Source organism: Erpetoichthys calabaricus, chromosome 13, assembly GCF_900747795.2.
Source record: "Erpetoichthys calabaricus chromosome 13, fErpCal1.3, whole genome shotgun sequence".
Classification (NCBI taxonomy): Eukaryota; Metazoa; Chordata; class Cladistia; order Polypteriformes; family Polypteridae; genus Erpetoichthys; species Erpetoichthys calabaricus.
The window spans coordinates 105705346-105726560 of record NC_041406.2 but is presented as its reverse complement, the minus strand read 5'-3'; the positions used below and the strand labels follow the sequence as shown (position 1 = coordinate 105726560).

The 21215-nt window shown below is 37.4% G+C and overlaps 1 protein-coding gene across 1 annotated transcript in view; it reads right to left on the bottom strand.

The window, feature by feature from the left end:
• galnt1 (UDP-N-acetyl-alpha-D-galactosamine:polypeptide N-acetylgalactosaminyltransferase 1) overlaps positions 1 to 21215 on the bottom strand; it is a 510424-nt gene that overhangs the window by 15975 nt on the left and 473234 nt on the right. The window contains exons 10-12 of the mRNA XM_028817413.2: positions 16227 to 16366; positions 13274 to 13372; positions 4688 to 4822 (exon numbers count right to left, since the gene is read on the bottom strand). Of these exons, the coding sequence (XP_028673246.1) occupies positions 4688 to 4822; positions 13274 to 13372; positions 16227 to 16366 (374 nt within the window). The remainder of the gene's footprint in view (positions 1 to 4687; positions 4823 to 13273; positions 13373 to 16226; positions 16367 to 21215) is intronic.

Genomic DNA, 21215 nt, shown 5'->3' with positions numbered 1-21215 from the left:
AAGCTCTAGCAACCAGTGGTCCTAGGCCTGATGGTGCCCACCCACATAGGATACAATCATGGATTTAAGGGTTTTGTTTACTCGCTAGGTCATGTTGGTTTGGGGATGATCGGCCATTGTAAGTTTCTTAATTACACGCCACCTGAAACAAAGACTTTCCATCATTTCACAGATAAACTGTGGCCTTCTATCAGATACTATATATTGTGGAACTCCCCAGCAGGTAAAGATGTCTTACCTTAAAATGAAGCAAATCCTCCCTGCCTTTGCAATGGGCAAGGCAAACAGTTTGACCCATTTAAAGCAGTAATCTACTATCCAGCAGCAGGACAGTCTTCTTATTTTTGGACCTTGGGAACGGCCCCATCAAATCCATCCCCACCATTTCCCCTGAGTCATTCACCACAGTGTATTGACACACTTGAGCTGGTTTTCCTGGTTGGACCTTTTGTACTGTTGACATATCCTACATGCTTTAATATGGCCACAAAAATCCTTATGGATGATGGGCCAACATGCAACCTCCAAGATTCACAATGGGGTCTTGGTTCTTCCCACGTAAGCCTATATTTGTGGCCCCGATATCTTGATGGTATGAAACAGCAGAGAACTTCTAACATTTCCAAATAGCGAAAATGCCCAGGTCTTCCCCCAAACCCTTCCCTTTACAGAAAAGAAAACCAAGCTTGTAATTTAAACTACATGCTCAATTGTAAGGGTTGGTTAACGTGGTTATACAGTAAATGCATATGCCACAATATAATGAAAACTTTCGTGTGTTTAAGAAATTGTGTGTGTTCATTGCACAACCAGAAGTGCTATTAAGTGCTTTATATTTTTATTTATTACTATTTATTTTCAATTTATTTTATAAATGTCTTATAAAATCTAATATTTTGTTTAAAATATCTACAAGTAGAACATTTTTTTAAATACTTTTCTGAAAATTTTATAGTGAGAAGTCAAGCAAAATGACACCTTTTATTGGCTAACTAGAAAGATTACAATATCATACATCTTGCCTGAAGAAGGGGCCTGAGGTGCCTTGAAAGTTTGCATATTGTAATGTTTTTAGTTAGCCAATAAAAAGTGTCATTTTGCTTGACTTCTCACTACATCCACAAGGGCTAACACGGTACAACACCCTACTGCTACAGACATGAACATTTTATACAAACCTATTTTTTGTGAAAAGGTCTAATTCGTGTACTTTTCAAGCATTTGATTTCAAATGAAAATAATAGATGTTGATTTTTTTTTTTTTTTTTTTTTAACAATTCAACTAATTGATTTATCGACAAAATAACCAACAGATTAATTGATTATCAAAGTAATTATCAGTTGCAGCCCTACTCATATGCAAAGTCCTGAATGGCCCGCTACACAACTGTGTGGATATTTAAGAAAGTATTGTAAGATTTTCTGTTAGTGTATTTCTTTGGTTATCGACTCCTTTTTATTTTCAACTGTGGGCTTCCCCGATTCCTTTATTCTGAGAAAAAGTACCATAGATTTTTTTGTGTCGACCTAGCCAGGGCCATCTTAACAGCATTACAGGCCCCCGGGCAAAGCAGTGCACTGGAGCCCCTTCCTACACAACCACTCAGCACGTCATAACATACACAGATCAGCATGGGCCCTATGCAACTGCCCAGCGAGCCCACGGCGGCCCTGGACCTAGCCGGCATGTCTGTGACTTGTTTTCTGATCCTGTCAAACCTCAACCTCCTTGCCTGGTTGAAAAAAATCAGCTTAAGAAAAAGTACATTTTTCAGTGCTCCAAATAAAGAGAACCATAATAGTGAATTATAATACTGTACTGTACTGTACATTGTGATTAAAGGGGAACAGTCACAGTTTTCTATCTTTTAATATCAAAAAGTACACTTTCATGTGGGGGGAAAAATTGCAGTGGACCAGTGACATCACTGGTTTAGGGAGCTGGTGGAAGAACTCAATCTTCGTGTGTTAAATTCCTTGAATCAATAATAAAAACAAGATCCCCCCAAAAAAAAAAAAAAAACAGAAAATTTTTCAAAAGTTCCCAAGTGAAAGAATAACTTTTGCTATTAAAAAAAGAAAACCTGCATTGTTCTCCTTTAAAAAGCAACCACCATGTTTGCCCATTTATTTAATAACTCCAGGCTGATCCTATTTACTAGTGTGACATGCTAGCAGAGAGGTGTACAGTGTTCAATAAAATCTGGAGTGCTGCAGCGTATGCATGTCCTAGTTGTAAAAAAAGGGAGGGTTTGGACGTAACGTCACTCAGATCAGCCAGTTGAGATTTTCTCAGCTTTCATGGCCCACATTCTGGTACTCTTCAGTACACAGACCCCCACTGCATCACTGAAGATCTGCACAGCTCCTGGTAAAGGCTCATGCAGTAAGTAAAGACTTTGCATGACCCTCCCTCATAGGTTGCCCCCTGTTTCACACACTCCTATGGATTAAAGCTGCACCTGCGTCATTTCCTGGTTTTTTCTCACACAAACAACCTTGGTAGATATTGGCATTTCTTCTGGGTTCAAGTCAGATTTTAGACATTGTGGCTGTGTTTGACTATTGCACAAGTGACATGACCAAGTAACTTGCACTGAACTCTGTGCTATTGCAGTGTCAGCAGTTTATGGTGTACAAATAACCATCTACTGTTCAACCCTCACATTGTCTTCCAGTGCCGACTCAATGAAGTGACTTGCAGGTCTTTTTTGACCCAATTTCTATATATCCCTTTTCACCTCAAATGTATTTTATATTGATTGATCATCTTAACCTGTAACAGAGATGATCCTAACTTTTAGAGCAGATGACATTTAAGATGTTTTCATGGGTTTTGAATAAACAGAGCATCTCAAATCCAGCAGAAAAGCCACTAAAGCCAGTAATGGGACATGGCATTTGTACAGCTGTACAAAAATGTTATTTGGAAAATTGTTTGCTTTTTGTAAAGTTTGGTCATTTTACTAAAACCCTTCACATTTCTAAGCTGAAAAGATGACATAGGACAGCGTTTCTCAACCTTTAAGTATTTACAACCTGAGTTTTCGTAACAGTTTTAATTGCGTCCCCCCTTAATGTTTTTTTGAAAGGAGCCCACTAATACCAATTTGTTCTTTTTTAATTAATGATATATCATAGATGCATATTTTATTATACCTACTTAACTTGTATCAACACTTATCTAACTCTATATTTATTTTTCTAGTATCAGAATGTAGTTTAAGTTAATTTGTTTTGGTTTCAATAGATGTATTTTTCATATTTTTGATTCTTGTTTTCTTTTTTTCACATCTTCGCACCCCCCTTTTTGTTACTTCACACCCCCCTAGGGGGGGCCCACCCCACAGATTGGGAACCACTGACATAGGACGTCTCTTTGTGTTGTGAACAAACAAACCACCCAAAATGCATTGGAGAGTCCAGTAAAATCAATGATGGGTCAAAACCAACCCAGAAGATATGGCAAGGTAAACTTTTTTTTTTGAGAGACTGTACAAATTATGGGATTTTTTTTTTTTTTTGCTTTTCATTAATTGGGTTAAATATTGGAAATGTCCAAAAGTTTAATCCTGAAAAGATCAAATTTAAGGTGCTTTTACTGATTTCAAATGCAAAATCGAGTCAAATGGGAGTCGGTGAAGGTGAATACTGTATACTTATTAATGATGTTGACTTGGACTTATGGAATCTAGCGGACTGCTTGAGCAGATACCTTTTTGTTTGTCTTATTCAAATATACAAAAAATTACAAAGCATAGAAAACATGTGCTTAAGAAATATACTGCATGTGAAGTTATTTTCTTGCTGAACTGCAAATTTTACTTATTTCAAAGCTCTATTTATTTGCAAATAGCATTGTGACAGATATGAAACATTCACTGTAAACCCTTTGTTAACATTTTTCATATCATACAGGCCAGATAGTGACAATGTATAAAAGGAAACCTGAGCTTGTGCTCTGTAGTTATGAGTACAGCTATCAAAATGCAGGTCACTCAGTTTAGATAGTCACATACCAATTCTAAAATGGCAGTTTAAGTTTGCCTGATATTTTCTATTATAAAGTATATGTAATATTTTATAGGTAGAATCTCAAACTCCAGACTGGAAAGCTTCCAGAGAAAATGTAATTAAATAAAATAAACTTTAAGGGATGCTGAAAAGTTTGTAGGCACAGAAAATGTTCAGACAACCATTAAAGCAAGAATTTACAAATTCTGATAAATTAAATAAAGCATTCTGATGTCTTGCAATAGACAACATGTCAAAGGCATTTTGCAGTAAACACACGTAAAAACAGTTTACTTCAGTTAACTTAAGTCAGAATTAAATAAAGAGTTTTAAATAAACAGGCTGCCACTGCCCAATAATCACTTGGTCCTAAACAAACATTCATTATAGCTCTTAAAGTAAAGAAAGCAGAAAACAGTTCACTAACATAGCATTTACTTGACAATCAAGCAGATTCTAGTGATGCTCCAACAGAAGCTCATTGCACTACACAGGACACTTCAAAAATGGAAGCTTAGTGTTATTACTGAGGCTGAAAGGAGCCCTTTATAAATCTTCATTGCTTCCAATCCATCATTCCAAGTGACCAGCCCCTAAATGCTTTCTTTATTCAGGAAAGTGAAATTTATAGCTGCAATTAAAAGCTGAGTGACCTCTCCATAAATGTACTCACCAAAGGGTCGTACTCCCACAGCTGATTCCCTTTTAGATGATGGCACTTGAGCATCATGACAGGCCCATTGAGTTTGGAAACATCTAAGCACAAGTCATCAGTGCGGATTTCTTTGTTGGCAGTATAAGAGAAAACCTACAGAGGGCACCAAAGCAGAAAAAATCTGAAAGATGATCATCATAAAGCAGGCAAACCACAGCACTCAGCACATCGGTGCCCACTTTGTGCAAGGTCACTGAGACTCTTTCTGTGATCAAAATGCCACCAAAGGGAATTTTAAAATGTCTTCTAAGCACAAGCCAAAATCTATAAGAGGGGAAAAAAAATAAAGATCCTGAAGAAATTAAAATTTATAGCACAGAGATATCAGCAGGATTTTATCAAAGTGGACTTTTAGTGTGCAGCAATCAAAAATGGGAAGGAAAAAAATAAAGGAGTTTCTTTAACACATATACAATTAAAGATAATATAAAGTATTTATATAAATATAAAGTAACACTCTCTTTAGACTCCTTCTTGATGTTTTCAGAGTTTTGTCAAGTATTAAACTATAATGTGGAGACACATTCACAGACTTAACAGAAGAACTTATTGAAAGCATCACGAAATTATCATCTCTAACAAATGTACAAGATTACAGAAGATAAATGGGGCAATGAGGCAGCATTTTTCAGTGTAGATGATACACTTCTTGAAACTCTGTCATAACTATGCTTTTATTTTATTTTAAAAAAATTTACTTTAGATATTAAAAAAATAAAAATACATAAACAAAGCATATAATATGACAAGCCTTATGCCAAGTAGAACCACCTGTACTCATAAAGGCAAATGAGAGATGTGCCAACATTCTGTGCTGAGCTGGGTACACAGCAGAGTGACATTCAAAGATCATCATGTTGTGCCACAGAATGGGCAATTCCTGTGCCAGGCCTTTGAAAGCTGCCTTTATGCCACACACACATTCCCATGAAGTGCTGGAGTCCCACATGTTATAGTTATAGCTGCAGACCAACAGGTGTCTAATCTTTAAAAAATAACACCGCTAATGTGCCGTGATGAGAGTATTAATTTTGAATGTAGTCTATGACCCCTGAATATATTCCAGGTGTGAGTATGGTGGCATGGCAGTAGTAGCGACTAATCCATACCATCAGATTAAAAATGGAACATGATTACTGGCAGATTAATAAAATAAAATAAAGAGCTTGCTTTTAAAAGCAAAAAGATAATAAACATACTAAAATAGTAGAAAATAATTACCTACTTCAGGAAAGGGTACAAAAATAAAACATAATCCTATGCTCCAATCCAAAAAACAAAAACATTTCAGGGTAAACAATAACAAAAAGAAATAGTAAAAATATCAGACTACTCTATCAGCATTAAAAAATTCTCCTGAATTACAGCAAAATAAATAATCAGTATATAGTGGTGCTTGAAAGTCACTGAACCCTTCAGAATTTTCATATTCCTCAGATATGGAGAGCCCAGCTAAACACGAGACAAAAATATCATACCTGGTCATTTATTTATTGAAGAAAACCACTAAGTGCTACATATCTGTGAGTGGCAAAAGTATGTGAACCTTTGCTTTTAGTATTTGGTGCGACTCCCTTTTGCAGCAATCACTACAGCCAAACGTTTCCAGTAGGTCATCATCAGTCCTGCACGTTAGCTTGGAGGAACTGTAGTCCTTTCCTACATATAGAATTACCTCAACTTGGGGATGTTGCTGGGTTTTCAATCTTCAGGTTCTTCCACAACATTTCTATTGGGTTAAGGTCAGGACTTTGACTTGGCCATTCCATAGCCTTTATTGTATTCTTCTACAACCACTCTTTGGTAGAACGACTTGTGTGCTTGGGATTGTTGCCTTGCTGCATAACCCAGCTTCTCTTGAGATGTAACAGATGCCCTAACTTTTTCCTTTAGAATTCACCAGTATAATTCAGAATTAATTTTCTAATCCACAATGGAAAGCTGTCCAGGTCCACAGGCAGCAAAATGTGCCCAACGTATGATACTACCGCCACCATGTTTCACAGATGGGATGAGGTTTTCAAGCTGGAATGTGGTGTTCTTCTTTTGCTAAACATAATACTTTTCATCTGAAGCAAAAATTTCTATTTTGGACTAATATGTCCATAAAACAAAACATTACTCCAATAGCTTTCAGGCTTGAACACGGGCTCTTCAGCAAACTTTAGATGGGAAGCAATGTTTTATTTGGAATGCAGTGGCTTTCTCTATGCAACCCTGCCATGCACACCACTGTTTAGTGTTCTCCTGGTGGTGGATTCATTGACATTAACCAATGCGAGAGGGGCTTTATGTTGGTTAGACGTTACCCTTGGCTCATTTCTGACCTTGCAGACAATCGCACATCTTGCCCTTAGAGCGATCCTTGTTGGCTGACCACTCCTGGGGAGAGTAACAATGTCTCCATTTGTACAAAGTCTATCTGACTGTGGATTGGTGCTGTCCATACTCTATAGAGATGGTGTGTAGCCTTTCTAACCATGATGAGAATCAACAATTCTTTTTCTTATATCCTCTGAAATGTTCTTTGTCCGTGGCATGATACACTGATACTCCAGAAACGTATTTGAAGATGAAGCCCTTGATTGAACCCTGTTCTCACACATGATTGTCTTGACATTGATTGACAATACATGATTGTAATCTCAGCTTCAGATTGCCTGCTAAGTTCACATACTTTTGTCACTCACAAATACGTAATACTGGGTGATTTTCCTCAATAAATAAATGACCAAGTATAATACTTTTGTCTCACTTATTTAACTGGGTTCTCTATATGTACTTTTAGGACTTGTGTGAAAATCTGATGACATTTTAAGTTATTTATGCAGGAATATGGAAAATTCAGAAGGGTTCAGTGACTTTCAAGCACCACTATATGAGGGCTGACATACTGGCAGAAGCATCAGTAACAACCAACATGGTGCCCATACTTGTACCTGATCCCTCATGTTCTCATTCAGCTTTTATTCTGTAGCTGATAAAGCTCTTTAGAAGGGTGACAGTCACACATGGCGAGGTCTGCAGAATAGGATGGATGTGACATCTTTTCAAATCTACAGTATTACATAACGCATGCAGAGTGTGTGGGGCATTATTTAGAAGCAGAATGGCATGGTGGTCAGCTTTCCTTGTCTGCCACAAACATTAAAGCAAATCACCAAAACACTGATGGGTGTGGGGGGTCTTATGAGGCACGTAATCAATATGGACTACTCCATAAAAAAAACATGACCTTGCTGGCATTAGCTAGGACCTAGAATTTCTTTTAATAATCTTCTTCTTCTAATAATAATAATGACAATAACAAAGGGCTAATTACTGTGGCTGTTTCTGGCAATTTCTGGAACATTGCAACCCTATTGTTTTCCTATGACTCTCAACCATAAGTACAAATCACCTTAACTCGGTTGGCCGTGTATCAGAACATGACTGAATTTTAGCAGACAGCAGCTAGTCTTTGGCTACTTACAAACATACTTGTCCCACCCAGAGCTCGGATTTGTTCACTTCTTGCAATTAGCTGCTTTTTGTTTCGGTCATTTTCCTCTCATTTTTCCTCTCTCTCTACTTTTAATTCATTACATTAACTTCATTTAAATAATGAATACTGTTAATAATTATACATGTAGGGGCGGCACTGCTGCCTCGCAGTAGGTAGTCACATCCCTTGTGTTCCCTGCCTGGAGTTTGCATGTTTTCCTGGTGGGTTTCCACAGTGTGCTCCGGTTTTCTTCCAAAGACATGCATGATACTAAAATGATGCTAGTGTGTGTGTGTGTGTGCTTGTATTCACCTTTGGATGAGCTGATGCCCCGTCCTGGGATTGTTTCTGCCTCGCAATCGATGCATGCTGGGATGGGCACTTCCCTTCATTGATCAAGCATGACTAAACATCCATCCTATTGTGGCAAGATGTTTCAGGCAATTCACAACACAGCAAAGCGAACACTTTCTCACTGTAATGATATCTCGTGCTGCCACCTGGTGGAATCTTCCAGATTTATGTAAAATACATGCACAAGTAAACTCGGCCTTACACCATTACAAGCATTAAGCATCTCAAAAATGGTGGCAGTCTTTACTAGGTTAATTTTATAGTTGGTTGTCTTTATTGGGGCATTTGGGAAAATTAGAGGAGTACATTCAGTGGTCTAGTAAGAGCAAACTGAGCACATTATCCTGAGAACATCATCCCTACCATGAAACATTAAAATTGGTTTTAGAATATGGAATGGAAATTGTTCTGTGCAAAGACATTCAAGACTTTTGAAGACTGAAGGCTTGCAGCAAAGTACAAATAAATCCTGAAACATGGAAGAAAATACATCTTCTGTGAGGATAATAATTTAAAAACTACTGCAGAGTCCAAATACAGAAAGCTGGATAGAAACTTGGATGACAAACATGCATCTACCAGAAACTGTTATGTGAACGCAGTCTCAGAGTTACTGTGAGGAGGAATAGGGCAGGAGAAGCAAAATCATGGTCAAAAAAGCAGGCAGCAGTTTTAAGCGTAAAGATAATTTGCAGGGCCGGCCGTGATTCTAAAATGAGAAAACATGTCTGGGGACAACCCATTAAAAATTGTGTAGTGAATAGCGGCGCAAACCTGCACCACAAAGGCTACACACACAAGGCTTCTTCCTAAAACTCCTGCCCCCAGGTCTGTGCGTTTTAAACTGTCACAGGGGTGTCAGGGAGAGAGCAGAAAGTGGGGAACAAAAGACTCAATGCTGAGAGAAAACAAAAAGCTAAAATTGCTGTTATTTATTCAGGAGCTCAGTAGCACAAAGTAACTGAGGCTTAATAATTAAGTTGTATGACGTAATGAGAGCTCTGACAGTGGAGACAGGCAGACGTATAAACGTATATCACCACAGCTACTGGGCTCTGTCTGCTATAATATCTTACTGTCATTTTGACTATTGCTTCACAATATGACATAACAGCAGCATACTGAGTTTACATAAACAAAGTGGTCAATGGATACACAATATGTTAAAATGCTGCAACTATGTTGTCATGGCATGTTTGCATTTCCAATTAATGTTAAATTTCTTTAGGTATTTGTTTAGATGTGCAATCAGAAGGTTCGTCTGTGCATCGACTGGCATTGGGCAGATTTGTTGATTTGGGTGTTTTGAGTACTGAAATCTGCATTTCCTGTGACTCTTCATTATTAGCCCTCTTAACGCTAGTCCTTTTGATGGAGTGTGACACACCATTTACTTAAAATGCATATTTTGCGGTTCACATTTTCATAAAAGTTGCCACCATTTCTTTCAAAATTTCGTTGACTCCTACACAATTATAGACAACATATCCTTCATGTTTCCCATTTGTCCATCAACGCCATAAATGCCAATATATGATATGATGCTAAAGAAAGGCTTTTCCCTTGCATCAGGTTGTGTTTATTTTTAAAACATGCAGTGTGCTCTTTGCATACGTGATACACGTTTATATGACTAATAAAGTTTTTTAAAGAGACTTTTCTGACTGTAGATGATTCATTGTAATCAGAACCTTGCTCTCTGCTGGACCAGGTTAACAAGAGCACATCTAATCTTTTGCAGTTCAAAATCAGCACCCCTGCGTCAAGCGCCACCTTCATGAGGCATTGGATTGGTTTAGAAATGTGACGCTCAGTGAGCCGTCTAATTGTTCCCACCCAGTTTTAAGCAAAATTCACTTATGGTTGTCTCCAGACTTATATATTTTATGTCTGGCTTCAACAAGACTAGCGTAAAGACAAAAAGACTGACAGGCCAAAACTAAAGAAAGCGAGAATCAGAGCTGATGGCACAAAGGATCTCAAAACCTGACACTAGAGTCACCATAAAAGAAATCTAACTAATGCTAAGTTCTTGATACATTCAGTTTGTATATCCACCAGCGGATGGCGAGAGAAATCCAGCAGCACCATCATATTTATATTGTATCCTGTGACGTGACTAGCATGACTAAGTTGGTCATGTGACACTGTTTGGACACCGTGTAAATACTCAAAACAAGAACTTTACATTCAACTTGAAAGAAAAGACAAATCATAAAAAAGTAACTAAAAATTATATTTATAAAAAGCCCAAATAATAATACAGAAATTGATTTAAAGAATGGATCCTCAAAATTCAGCCATTTTGTTTTTTATCTGTAATTAAATTAGAATTAAAAAATGTAGAAAAATTTCTAAAGGTGATTTTTTTTTTAACTTAAAAAAAGTTTGATCAATATTAGAAAAACACACCAACAAAGACAGTAGGAAATATTTCCAACTTGGCTGGTAATGTTTTGAGTGTGAATGTTGACTTTTTTTTAAAAAAATGTTATTGAATTTATTAAAATCAAATAACATTCCATACACATAACTCAAGTTTTACAAAAAGAAAAACAGGTTTGAAACAAATCAACCCCCACCCCTGAAAAAGAGAGCTAGGCCAGCAGTGTAAAACTTTATCCTAGTAAAAACAAATGAATAGATAAAATAATAAATGAATAAAGAAAATTGGAGTAAAAGAGAGGAGAGAACCTGCTTGAGTGAACATGTTTTAATAATTTCCTCCCTGTGTGCAGTGTGATAAGCTTGTCTGGAAATTTGACTTGTGCGCCTCTCCCACCACCATTAACTTAATAAATGGGATTGCTCAGGCTCCGGCCTTGGCATCTTGCTAGTAGGTCAGAGTCTCCTATGGCACACTAACTCTCTGCTACACTTTACACTTGTCTTTCAGAGATCATTATTTATTTATTTGTTTTGTTTTTTTTGTACATCACACACAGTTAATTCTCAGAGAACCCAGTGCTAAGTTTCGGGTGTTGTGTTTTTTCTTTTAGCCTGGACTTTCAGCCATTTTTATGTTCTCCTGTTCCAATAGTGTGAGGATTATGCCATTCTCTATCAGCAATCCTGCAAAGACTACTCTTACATTTTCGAACAGCAAGAAAAGTGTCGCACGGCTCCAACTAAACTTAGAAGGCCCTGAAGACCCCATGGAGGAAGCTTTAATGTTACAGGGTCACAGTCACTGTGCGAGTTTCTTTCAGAATGATGTCTTATAGAAATGGAAAGCTTCATACAAGCAGCAAAGGGTTAATTAGCCGTCATGAAAGCAAAAAAGTAAAATGTGCAGGGCACAAAAAGATAAATTAGGATCAACTTATCCATTCATCTGAGAGTATAACAAGCATTACTATCCCAATTTCTAAGAAATGAAGTACAAATTGTGTATTCGGCCACAGAATGGGCGACTCCAAAGCATCAGAAGTAGGGATTTGTGTTCTTTAAACTGAATGCACTGTGAGCATCACAAAACAGGCCATCATAACTTTCTAAAGAGAACACCATCATAAAGCTATCACTTCAGGCAGATTATTTAATTTTGCCCATAATTAGTAATTATATTTAATGCCCTTGAAGCTGCAGTTTTACCAACTACATTCCATACCCTCGACATCATATAATTATGAGGACCACAGACTTTCCAGCGTGATCCCTTTACAAAAATACCACATGACAAAGTAACTTTTCTTTGTTGTATTTGAAATTCGTTCTCAGAATTCATCAGAGCTGCATAAAAGAAACATTATATTTGTTCATCTTCAAAAGGGACACTGTCATTCTTCTGCTGGTGCACACTGCTCTGTTCTTGAACAAAAGCTGCCTGTGCTGTGTATGCCCATTGATTTTGCTGCCAAATGCTGCATGGCTTCAGTTCACTCTTGTTAAAAACACCACCTGCAAGGAAACGTCTGCTTGTCTTTCAGTCCATGAATTTCAGCAAAATAGGATCTTAACGTCACAGTGAAAACATTGGAGAGTGATAGCAAAGACAAATGCCAAATGGGTTTCTTAGTGATGAGCCACTATACAAAAAGACGATGATTTAAGTTCAGCTTCAGATACTCCAACAGTCTTTAATAAGTTTACCCTTGTAATTCTTTTAAAAGGTTATACCTGATTCATGATTCCATAAACAGTAACTCCATTAAAGCATTTCCTTTCTTCTATTTACTTAAACCAATGTACTATGATAAATTCTGAACAATCCCAACAATCAGAAGGGCATCAACATATGGCTAAAGAGGCAACTGAAGTGTTTTGGCGAAGGAGAAAGGAAAGTGTGGGCTGGCTCAGATAAACTACAATATAACCTACATATTAATATCTGACAGAAAACCATTTGAAATGCCTGAACTTTGCTTTTTATAAACGGTTCTGTATTTAAAGCATTATAAAATATCACCAGATTGACTGCTGCCTTAACAAAAATAATTTCCAAATAAATGGATGATAAATGTTCCACTCAGCAAGTAAACAACACTAACAGAAAATGGCAATCGTTGAATGACATTAAGTTGGAAATCGTCCTCAGCCAAAACCAAAAAAATGAGAGAGGAGGGAACTGAATGGGAAGGACTAAAGATACTGGGCAAATGTTCCACTCTTTAAACCTTTGGCATAACTCGTCTATTAATCCTTTGCCAACACAATAACATGTTACCTAATAAGGTTAAAAAAGAAAAAGGCTTGGCAGTGCTTACCTGATTGCCACCCATGCCATGGCAGTTAAATATTCCAACTTTCTCATTTTCTTTTCTGGCCATATTATCCAAGCACTGGTTTGTTTCGACATTTCTTATCTGAAATGTGGTAAAAAGAACAAAATGTACTATAAATAAGAAGACAAAGGAAAAGGCTCCTACATTATTATTAATCATGCCTATAAAGACATCAAACTCTTTATACTACAACTGATAAAATTAATGTATTTAAGAATAGTCAACACCCAAATAACTACATCCACAGCTTTGAAGAGTTGTCAACTGCAGATATTATAAGTAACTTTAAAAGGAGGCATTTGTCTTGACCAAACATTAATAACGGTATGCAATATAATATGATGCACTTAGCTGACATTGCTGTTAGTTAATATGTCATATTACCCTACTTTATCTCATCTCATTTTTAGATCACAGATCTTTTTCTGAAGCAGCACTTTATATACAAAATTGTGGAAAGCCAAAGAGTGTACATTAAAGAATTCTGTAAAATCAACCAAAACCTTAAAACACAGAGAAATTCTAGATTGTGTGGTCCAAAATGGTTCAGAATAAATCCTACACTTAGCCCCATGAACATCTCCATGCCTACATGGATGCTGAAGGGAGAAATTTCAACAACATAATCCATTCAGTATTTTGTGAATCATACAATGGAGAAGAACTGCCATTATCTGCAACCCAAACCCCCCAAAAAATACACAAATGATTCATTTTTTTCAGTAACTACTTTAAATGATGCAAAGCAACACATCTGGCAAATCTTAACTTAAATCTTAATTTTAAATTGTATCTTAAATCTTAATTTCAGGAAACTTTTAATCAAATGTAAGGGAGAAAAATTTGATATAGTTAGTACATCTATCTATCTATCTATCTACATGACCAAACAATGCAAACTAAAAATGCTAGTTAGTTTAATAATCTGAAAACGTGGAACTATAAGAGAAAAAAAACACTTGTTATTCTTTCATAAAAAATATTAAATATAAGGCACAGAGCACCAACCATATTTCCTTATCCTATTTTATAAAAGAGATTCCACCAGAAATGAACAAGGCAACAAGGAGCAGTAGGTGGGACTGAAATTCATGCAGGGTCTCACTGTTATTTACTGTAATTACATACAGTGGGTATAGAAAAGAATCCTCCCCCCCCCTTCGAAATATTCTCATTTGTTTTGCTTTACAGCCTTAAATGAAAACACATAAAAATATTTCTTCCCAGGTTTACTTGCTCAATGCAACCTATAACATCCAAGTGAAAGATATCACATCTACAGTTCAGAAAAATTATAAAAAAATCAAAAACAAGAAATACTGAGATGAATAAAGGCTCACCCCCCTCCTAAACTCAGTCAGGTGTAAGTAACCACCATTTCCATTGCAGACCCTGGTTACTGGGTCCCACCTGTGATCAATTGTAATCTGTGTGATTAGTGAAGCTGTTTCTGGAGCATTCATTCCCTTGCTTGGTAGTGCAACTGACAGCAAACAACTGACTATGGGTGGCAAGCCACTTTCAAAAGACCTCAGGGATAGAGTTGTGGACAGACATAAGGCAGGAGGTGGATACAAAAAAAAAATCTCAAAGGCTTTATCAATCCCAAGGAGCACAGTAAAGTCCATAATAAAGAAGTGGCAAGTGTTTGGTACTACTAGGACCCTCCCAGGATCCGGCCGTCCCTCCAAACTGGATGGAAGAGCAAGGAGGAAACTGGTAAGAGAGGCTACCAAGAGGCCAATGGCCTTTTTGAAGGAGTTACAGGATTTTATGGCAAAGAGTGGTCATTGTGTGCATGTGACAACAATTTCACAAGCGCTCCACAATTGTGGCTTGTTCGGGAGGGTCGCAAGGAAAAAGCCACATTAAGGCTCGTTTGAGCTTTGCCAGAATGCACCTTGAAGATTCTGATGCCAAGTGGAAAAAGGTCTTATGGTCAAATGAGACCAAATCAAACTATTTGGCCTCAATACCAAATACAGGTCACCATCCACAACACACCATACCTACAGTAAAGTATGGAGGTGGCAGCATCCTGTTGTGGGGGTGTTTCTCTGCTGCAGGGCCTGGGGCTCTCGTTAGGGTGAAAGGAAAAATGGATGGGGCAAAATAACATCAAATTCTTGAGGAAAACCTGCTACCCTCTGCCAGAAAGCTGATGATGGGCAGAATGTTCACCTTTTAACATGACAACAACCCGAAGCACACAGCAAAATTGACCACACAGTGGCTGAAGGAGAAAAAAGTGAATGTCCTCGTGTGGCCAGTCAGGGCCCAGACCTAAATCCCACTGAAAATCTGTGGAAAGATTTGAAGATGTGCAGACCACCAACACTCACCATCCGATTTGATCGAACTTAAACAGTTCTGTAAAGAAGAGTGGGCAAATAAATCTAGATGTGCAAAGCTGATAGAGAAGTATCCCAACAGACTCAAGGCTGCCATTAAAGCAAAAGGGGCTTCAACAAAATATTGACATTGGGTTTGGGGGGGGGGGGGGTGGTGATCCTTTATTAATCTCGGTAAGTCTTGTTTTTGATTTTTTTATAATTTTTCTGAACTGTAGCTGTGATATCTTTCACTTGGATGTAATAGGTTTCATTGAGTAAGTAAAGCTGGGAAGAAATATTTTTGTGTGTTTTGATTTAAGGCTGTAAAACAAAGAAAAATGGGACTGTTTCGGGGGGGGGGGGGGGGTTCTTTTCTATACCCACTGTATCTCCATCCAGGAAGTAAATGTTAATACACATGAGGAAGAACCGTAGAGGGAATGTCCATATTGAATAAATAAACTGCCTTAGACATGCACATGGTGTGTAATACAAATCATGAAAACTACAGTAAGTGTACCCCACTGCTTCTCTCGCTATTGCCATTTGTTTGAAGATGTGTAAAGTGATTTTGCTGTACTTGGTGTATATAGTTGACTTACCTCTCCCAAAGAATAATAATGACGTGGAATCTGAGAGTCAGGATACACATTCTCAAGGTACCATGAGAATGGCTTGCACTGCAATTTCTGTCTTAGCACTGTTCTTGTTGAAATATCTCCATAGTCCACTTTGGTTACACCTGTGAAAATCAATGATTCAGGTAAAATAACATTTTAAAACCCACGGGTGTCCCTTTAGGTAACAACATGCAGAATAACAGCGTAGAACACAGCAGGATTGTGGCAGGTGTGTAGCAGTGCTACCTGGAAAGGCAGCAATTCCCAACAGCCAGAGGATTACTGCATCACTATGTAACTTTGGCTAATGCCGCTAGTGCTGCTGGGAGAAAGACGACAGTGAGCTAAATTTAAAAGGGAGATGTAAGGGGCCAAGAGGATCGCTACTGTCTTGTGCATTTTTGTTAGACTGCTTCCACTGGTGCAGTAACACCTCTCATTTAGATTATAAATACCCATACCTGGATGGATTAGCTTTTCCCTGGGTATGTGTTCTGCATCCTGCATTTGCTAATTCAAGTGGTATTGTCAATTTTGAAAAACAATGTTGTGTTCAGCGCATGATCCAAACAGTTTCAAATCATCATCGACAAACACACCATAGTAGGACAATCTTTACATATTCCTCAACAGGCGGTTCACAGGAGACATCCATTCTACCTCTTCATCTGATACTGATCTGTTTTTTGGGCTGTGTATGTGTTTACCATTCATTGTTTTGTGTAATTTTTCCTGTGGGTTTATTTGTACAGTATCTGTGTTTAGTTAATGTAGTTATCGTTGTTGAGATTATTTAGGATGGGCTTCTGCATGCACACTATTTGTTTAATTATTTTTCCATTCATCCTATAGTTAATACATTCTTCCTCATTTATTTATTTCACTACTGTGGTTCGAGTCTCTGTTTGTGCTGGCTGAGTCAAGGCTAGGTGCACTCCTGGGATCTCCTGAATAATATAAAAAAAAAAAAGAATCGGAGCACCTTATGGCTGCTACACGCTAGTGTTTTACAGAATTCCAAATTGAATAAACGTTAATGAAAGCCAGAGTTTAAATCTGCACCTGAAAACACTGTCTGTTAGTTTCATTCTTCATCTCAAGTGAAAAGGAAAAACAAGAATCCTTTACAGAGAGTAAGGGGTCAGAAGCAGACTTTTATGTAAAGTATGTCAGAGTCATTAATAAAAAGTGGAGAAGACACTTGCAGCAAAAAAGCACCACTTTGACCGACAGCTAAATCAGCAGGCTCATTTCCAAATTGCAGACAGGTCAAAAGTCATCTGAAGCAGACTGGGCTGCTGATGGACGTGTCTCATTGGACTAAAGCTGAAGAATCAATACAGGTTAAAGAAAATAACCCCTAGCTTTAGTTATTTTCAAACAAATAAACTGTAGATGGGATCTTACTGGGGTCTTGATGCTGTTCTTAGTCCCGGTCACTTATATCAGTAGGTCTAATGATTGTACTCCAAACTTAACTGTTTTAGTTCTTCTCAGTAAAACAGGAAAAAAAATACCCATTAACATCACATTCTGTTGACAAAATGTAAGCAGACCTGAAAGCAGATTAAGTAAGGAATGATGTTTTCTGCATAATAATTTGTATTATTTAAGATGGATGCAAAGAACAGAAATGCCCTCCTCTGCCAACCTCTTTATTGCAAATGACTGCTGAAACTTTGTCTATAAATCCCCAACTGCTGCTTTTCTCCAGAACATCATTACTGGGGTCTTCAGGGTCACACAGATGCCTTATCATCACTAAGCTTCCAGAAGTAACTAATTTCATCAAACTTGAAGCAAGAGAACAACTTACTAAAGGTGCTTTTACAATAAACTGCGCAAATAAACTTTTTAGCCAATGTACTAACAGAGTTCAGCTGATTAGTTTCACAGTACATCATATTAAGTTATAAAGACACATTTATGATGCAACAGCTGGGGTCAGCATATTTGAGATGAGTTAGATGTTGAGCTACCAGACACTGTTGTTTAATAAACTGCTAAATAAGCCATAGGATAAACTGGAAACAAATGCTTCTCCATTTGTGCCAGTTAACCATTCCTGCTGTACTTGACAAAATCTAGAGCACACACCATTTTCATGTCTTGCAGTGAAAATGTGCAGTTTTCCTTGATATGCACCCACTTTGCTTTCTGTGTTATCACCTGAGGTCAACACATATTCTTTAAGATGGCGGGTTAACTCTCTTCCAGCTTTGGTAGGTACCTTCTCGCACTAAGCAGTTACATTCCATGTTGGAGTGCTGCTCTTACTAGGGCTTCAGATGTTCGCTGTCACTAACTTTGCACAAATGTGACTGACAAGAACTGTAGCTAATGTGGTTTTACATATGGTGCAACTGCAAATGTTATTTTTAGGTGTTCCCAAATAAATACTTCATCCAATTGTCTCCAACAATCCTCATCACAGAGCATAGTTGTTTGAAATTATGTGTACCTCATAAAGTCAAGCCAGATCTCTAAACAAAAATGTAGCAGAGCATAATGTGATGCAAGGAGAAAAGAAAAGAGAAGCAAGACAGGGATCGTCTCTTGGTGTGTGTGTATGAGAGTTACTTTCTTGTCCTTTCAGATTTTATTTGAATTAAAGACAATGGCAATGAGTGAATACAAAGTTCACTGGTAAAGGAGACCAGAAATATTGTAACCTGTAATAAATGTGTAAATGCGCAGTACTGTACTTTAAAATAGTACTTCATCCAAAAATGACTTTTTTTTTGTTACTTGCTCCATGTGGTTTGTAGTGATGGTTGAAGAAAAAAGTTCTGATAAAATGGCCAACTATGGAGATAAGTGCTGGACTACAGCAAACAACATAAAAATGTCCATGAAAAAATCTAACATTACTTTTGTTTCATAATCCATGTAGCGAGTCATTAAGCTGTATGCTCACAGCATGCAAAATATATGCATTTTTTGCTAAAATATTGTTAAATAAATATTTCCAGAAATCCAGAGCTGTACACTCAGAGGAAACACATTCACACAGGGTCTAACTTCTGTATCCTTCACTCACTGGTTAATGTAAGTGTGTTTCCTCTACATGCACTTAACGTAACATGAGATGTTTTCATGTACGTTGTTACATTGTCTGCACAGGTCCATCATTAGTCTCCACAGATGCCCATTCTGTCAGAAAGTTTGTTACCTCAGTTCTCTATGAAACCATGAGATTAAAAATCTTTCTCTGCCATCACTACAAACTACACAGGATTAAGTAACACATTTAAAAAAATATCACTTTTGTGTGGAGTACTTCTTTAAAAGAAGAGAACAGTTTAAACTGCATCAAACATAGCAAACAAAATTACAAGACAACATTAATACAACAAACATTATAGCTAGAGTCAATTTTTGATAAACTATGTCAAAATATTGTAATTTTTGTTACTTCAGTATCAATGGACCCCCTTGTATAAATTAGACCACAGCCTAAAATGTGTCAATTTTGATTTATCCATCAGCATATTTAATCCCTGAAGGAAACCCGAGTGAATGTAAGAAGGACATGAGGTGATGTTAATCTTTTTGCTGAATAATCCATTTCATCAAAGATCTTTTACTTATAAAATCAAGTCACATAGAACTGATTGAAGGTCCTTTTCATGTGAATTGCGCTGAGCCTTCTCCAAGTATAAATATTACACAGTTTAATTCTGGTCTGGGTAAAAACTAAACTGGTCACCTGGTACAGCTGTATACATTTCCAGTTCTGACAAAATAATAAACTGAAATTGATGGGAGAACCTCACAACACCCTGAAAACGAACAGCGTTTGATAATTAGACTTGCAGTGGTGCAGCGTTTTCAGCTGGGGGTTACTTGATGTTTAATGGATCCTGTCTATAATTAGTCACTGCATGTTATTTTTAGAAGAAAGATGTGGCATCTCAACACTGCCACTTTTAGCTTTCAAGTGTTCTCAAAGACTGAATTATGGTGTTTGTATTTTGAAACGGGACATTGTATTGGCTTTTGACTGTGGTCCATCTGCCTTATAGATGTAAGTTTATGAAATCTTACAAAAGCTGAGCTCAATTTCAGCTAAATATAGCTGTTAAAAATCTACAGTATGAACAGAAGATAATCTCTAAGCAAAAATCTCTTATGTATGCAGCATCTTCATTTTGGGATCAATAACATTTGATTGTCATACAAAATCTCTGCCGTCACAAGGCTTAGTCTTAACTCAATGTAAGCAATCAGTGTGTCCTTTAGATAATCATGGTATAGATTCTAATTTTAAATAAAACATTAAGCACACCTTTTGCCCAGCTTCCCCTGGGTTTGTGCCTCTTATATGAACCCCACAGTATGCAGAGATGAGAAGCTTTCACTTAAGTACAGACAGTACCACATAAGCAAAATATGGTTGTTTAAAACTAGAATTCCTGGCCCGCCTTAAATCCCTTCACACCTCTCCATCAGCGTCTTAGTGTCGAACAGCACAAGCAGCACGCAGCCTACTGTCCCATCCCCCACCGTGATGGAGCTAAGTGTTTTCTCTGACCATTCTCACCAGGCTGTAACAGACTACTTTTGAAGAACGCTCCCTCTATGGCATTTTGTTGAGGAGTAATTAAAAGATACAATGAACAGCTCTTCTCCTGCGCCTGGTTACTAATTTGTCCTGTTAGGGGATGTTTCTTTCTTTAATAAGTTGTTAAATTTCTACCACACTAGATTCCTTGAACGTAAAGGCTGAACAGACTAAATAATCCATTTCTAGATGTAGTACCATTGAATCAAAACATTCTGAACATGGAAGAAGTAAATTTAAATGAGTGACTCAACATACCACTTGCCCCTTACTCCCATCTCCCTCTATTTTGGCGAAGAACACAAATGCAGTATTGCTCATACTGAAAACATTTAGCAGATCTTTAATGACTGACATTATTCCCATTTCCTTCAAAGTGGACATTGTTATAAATTTATTAAACACAT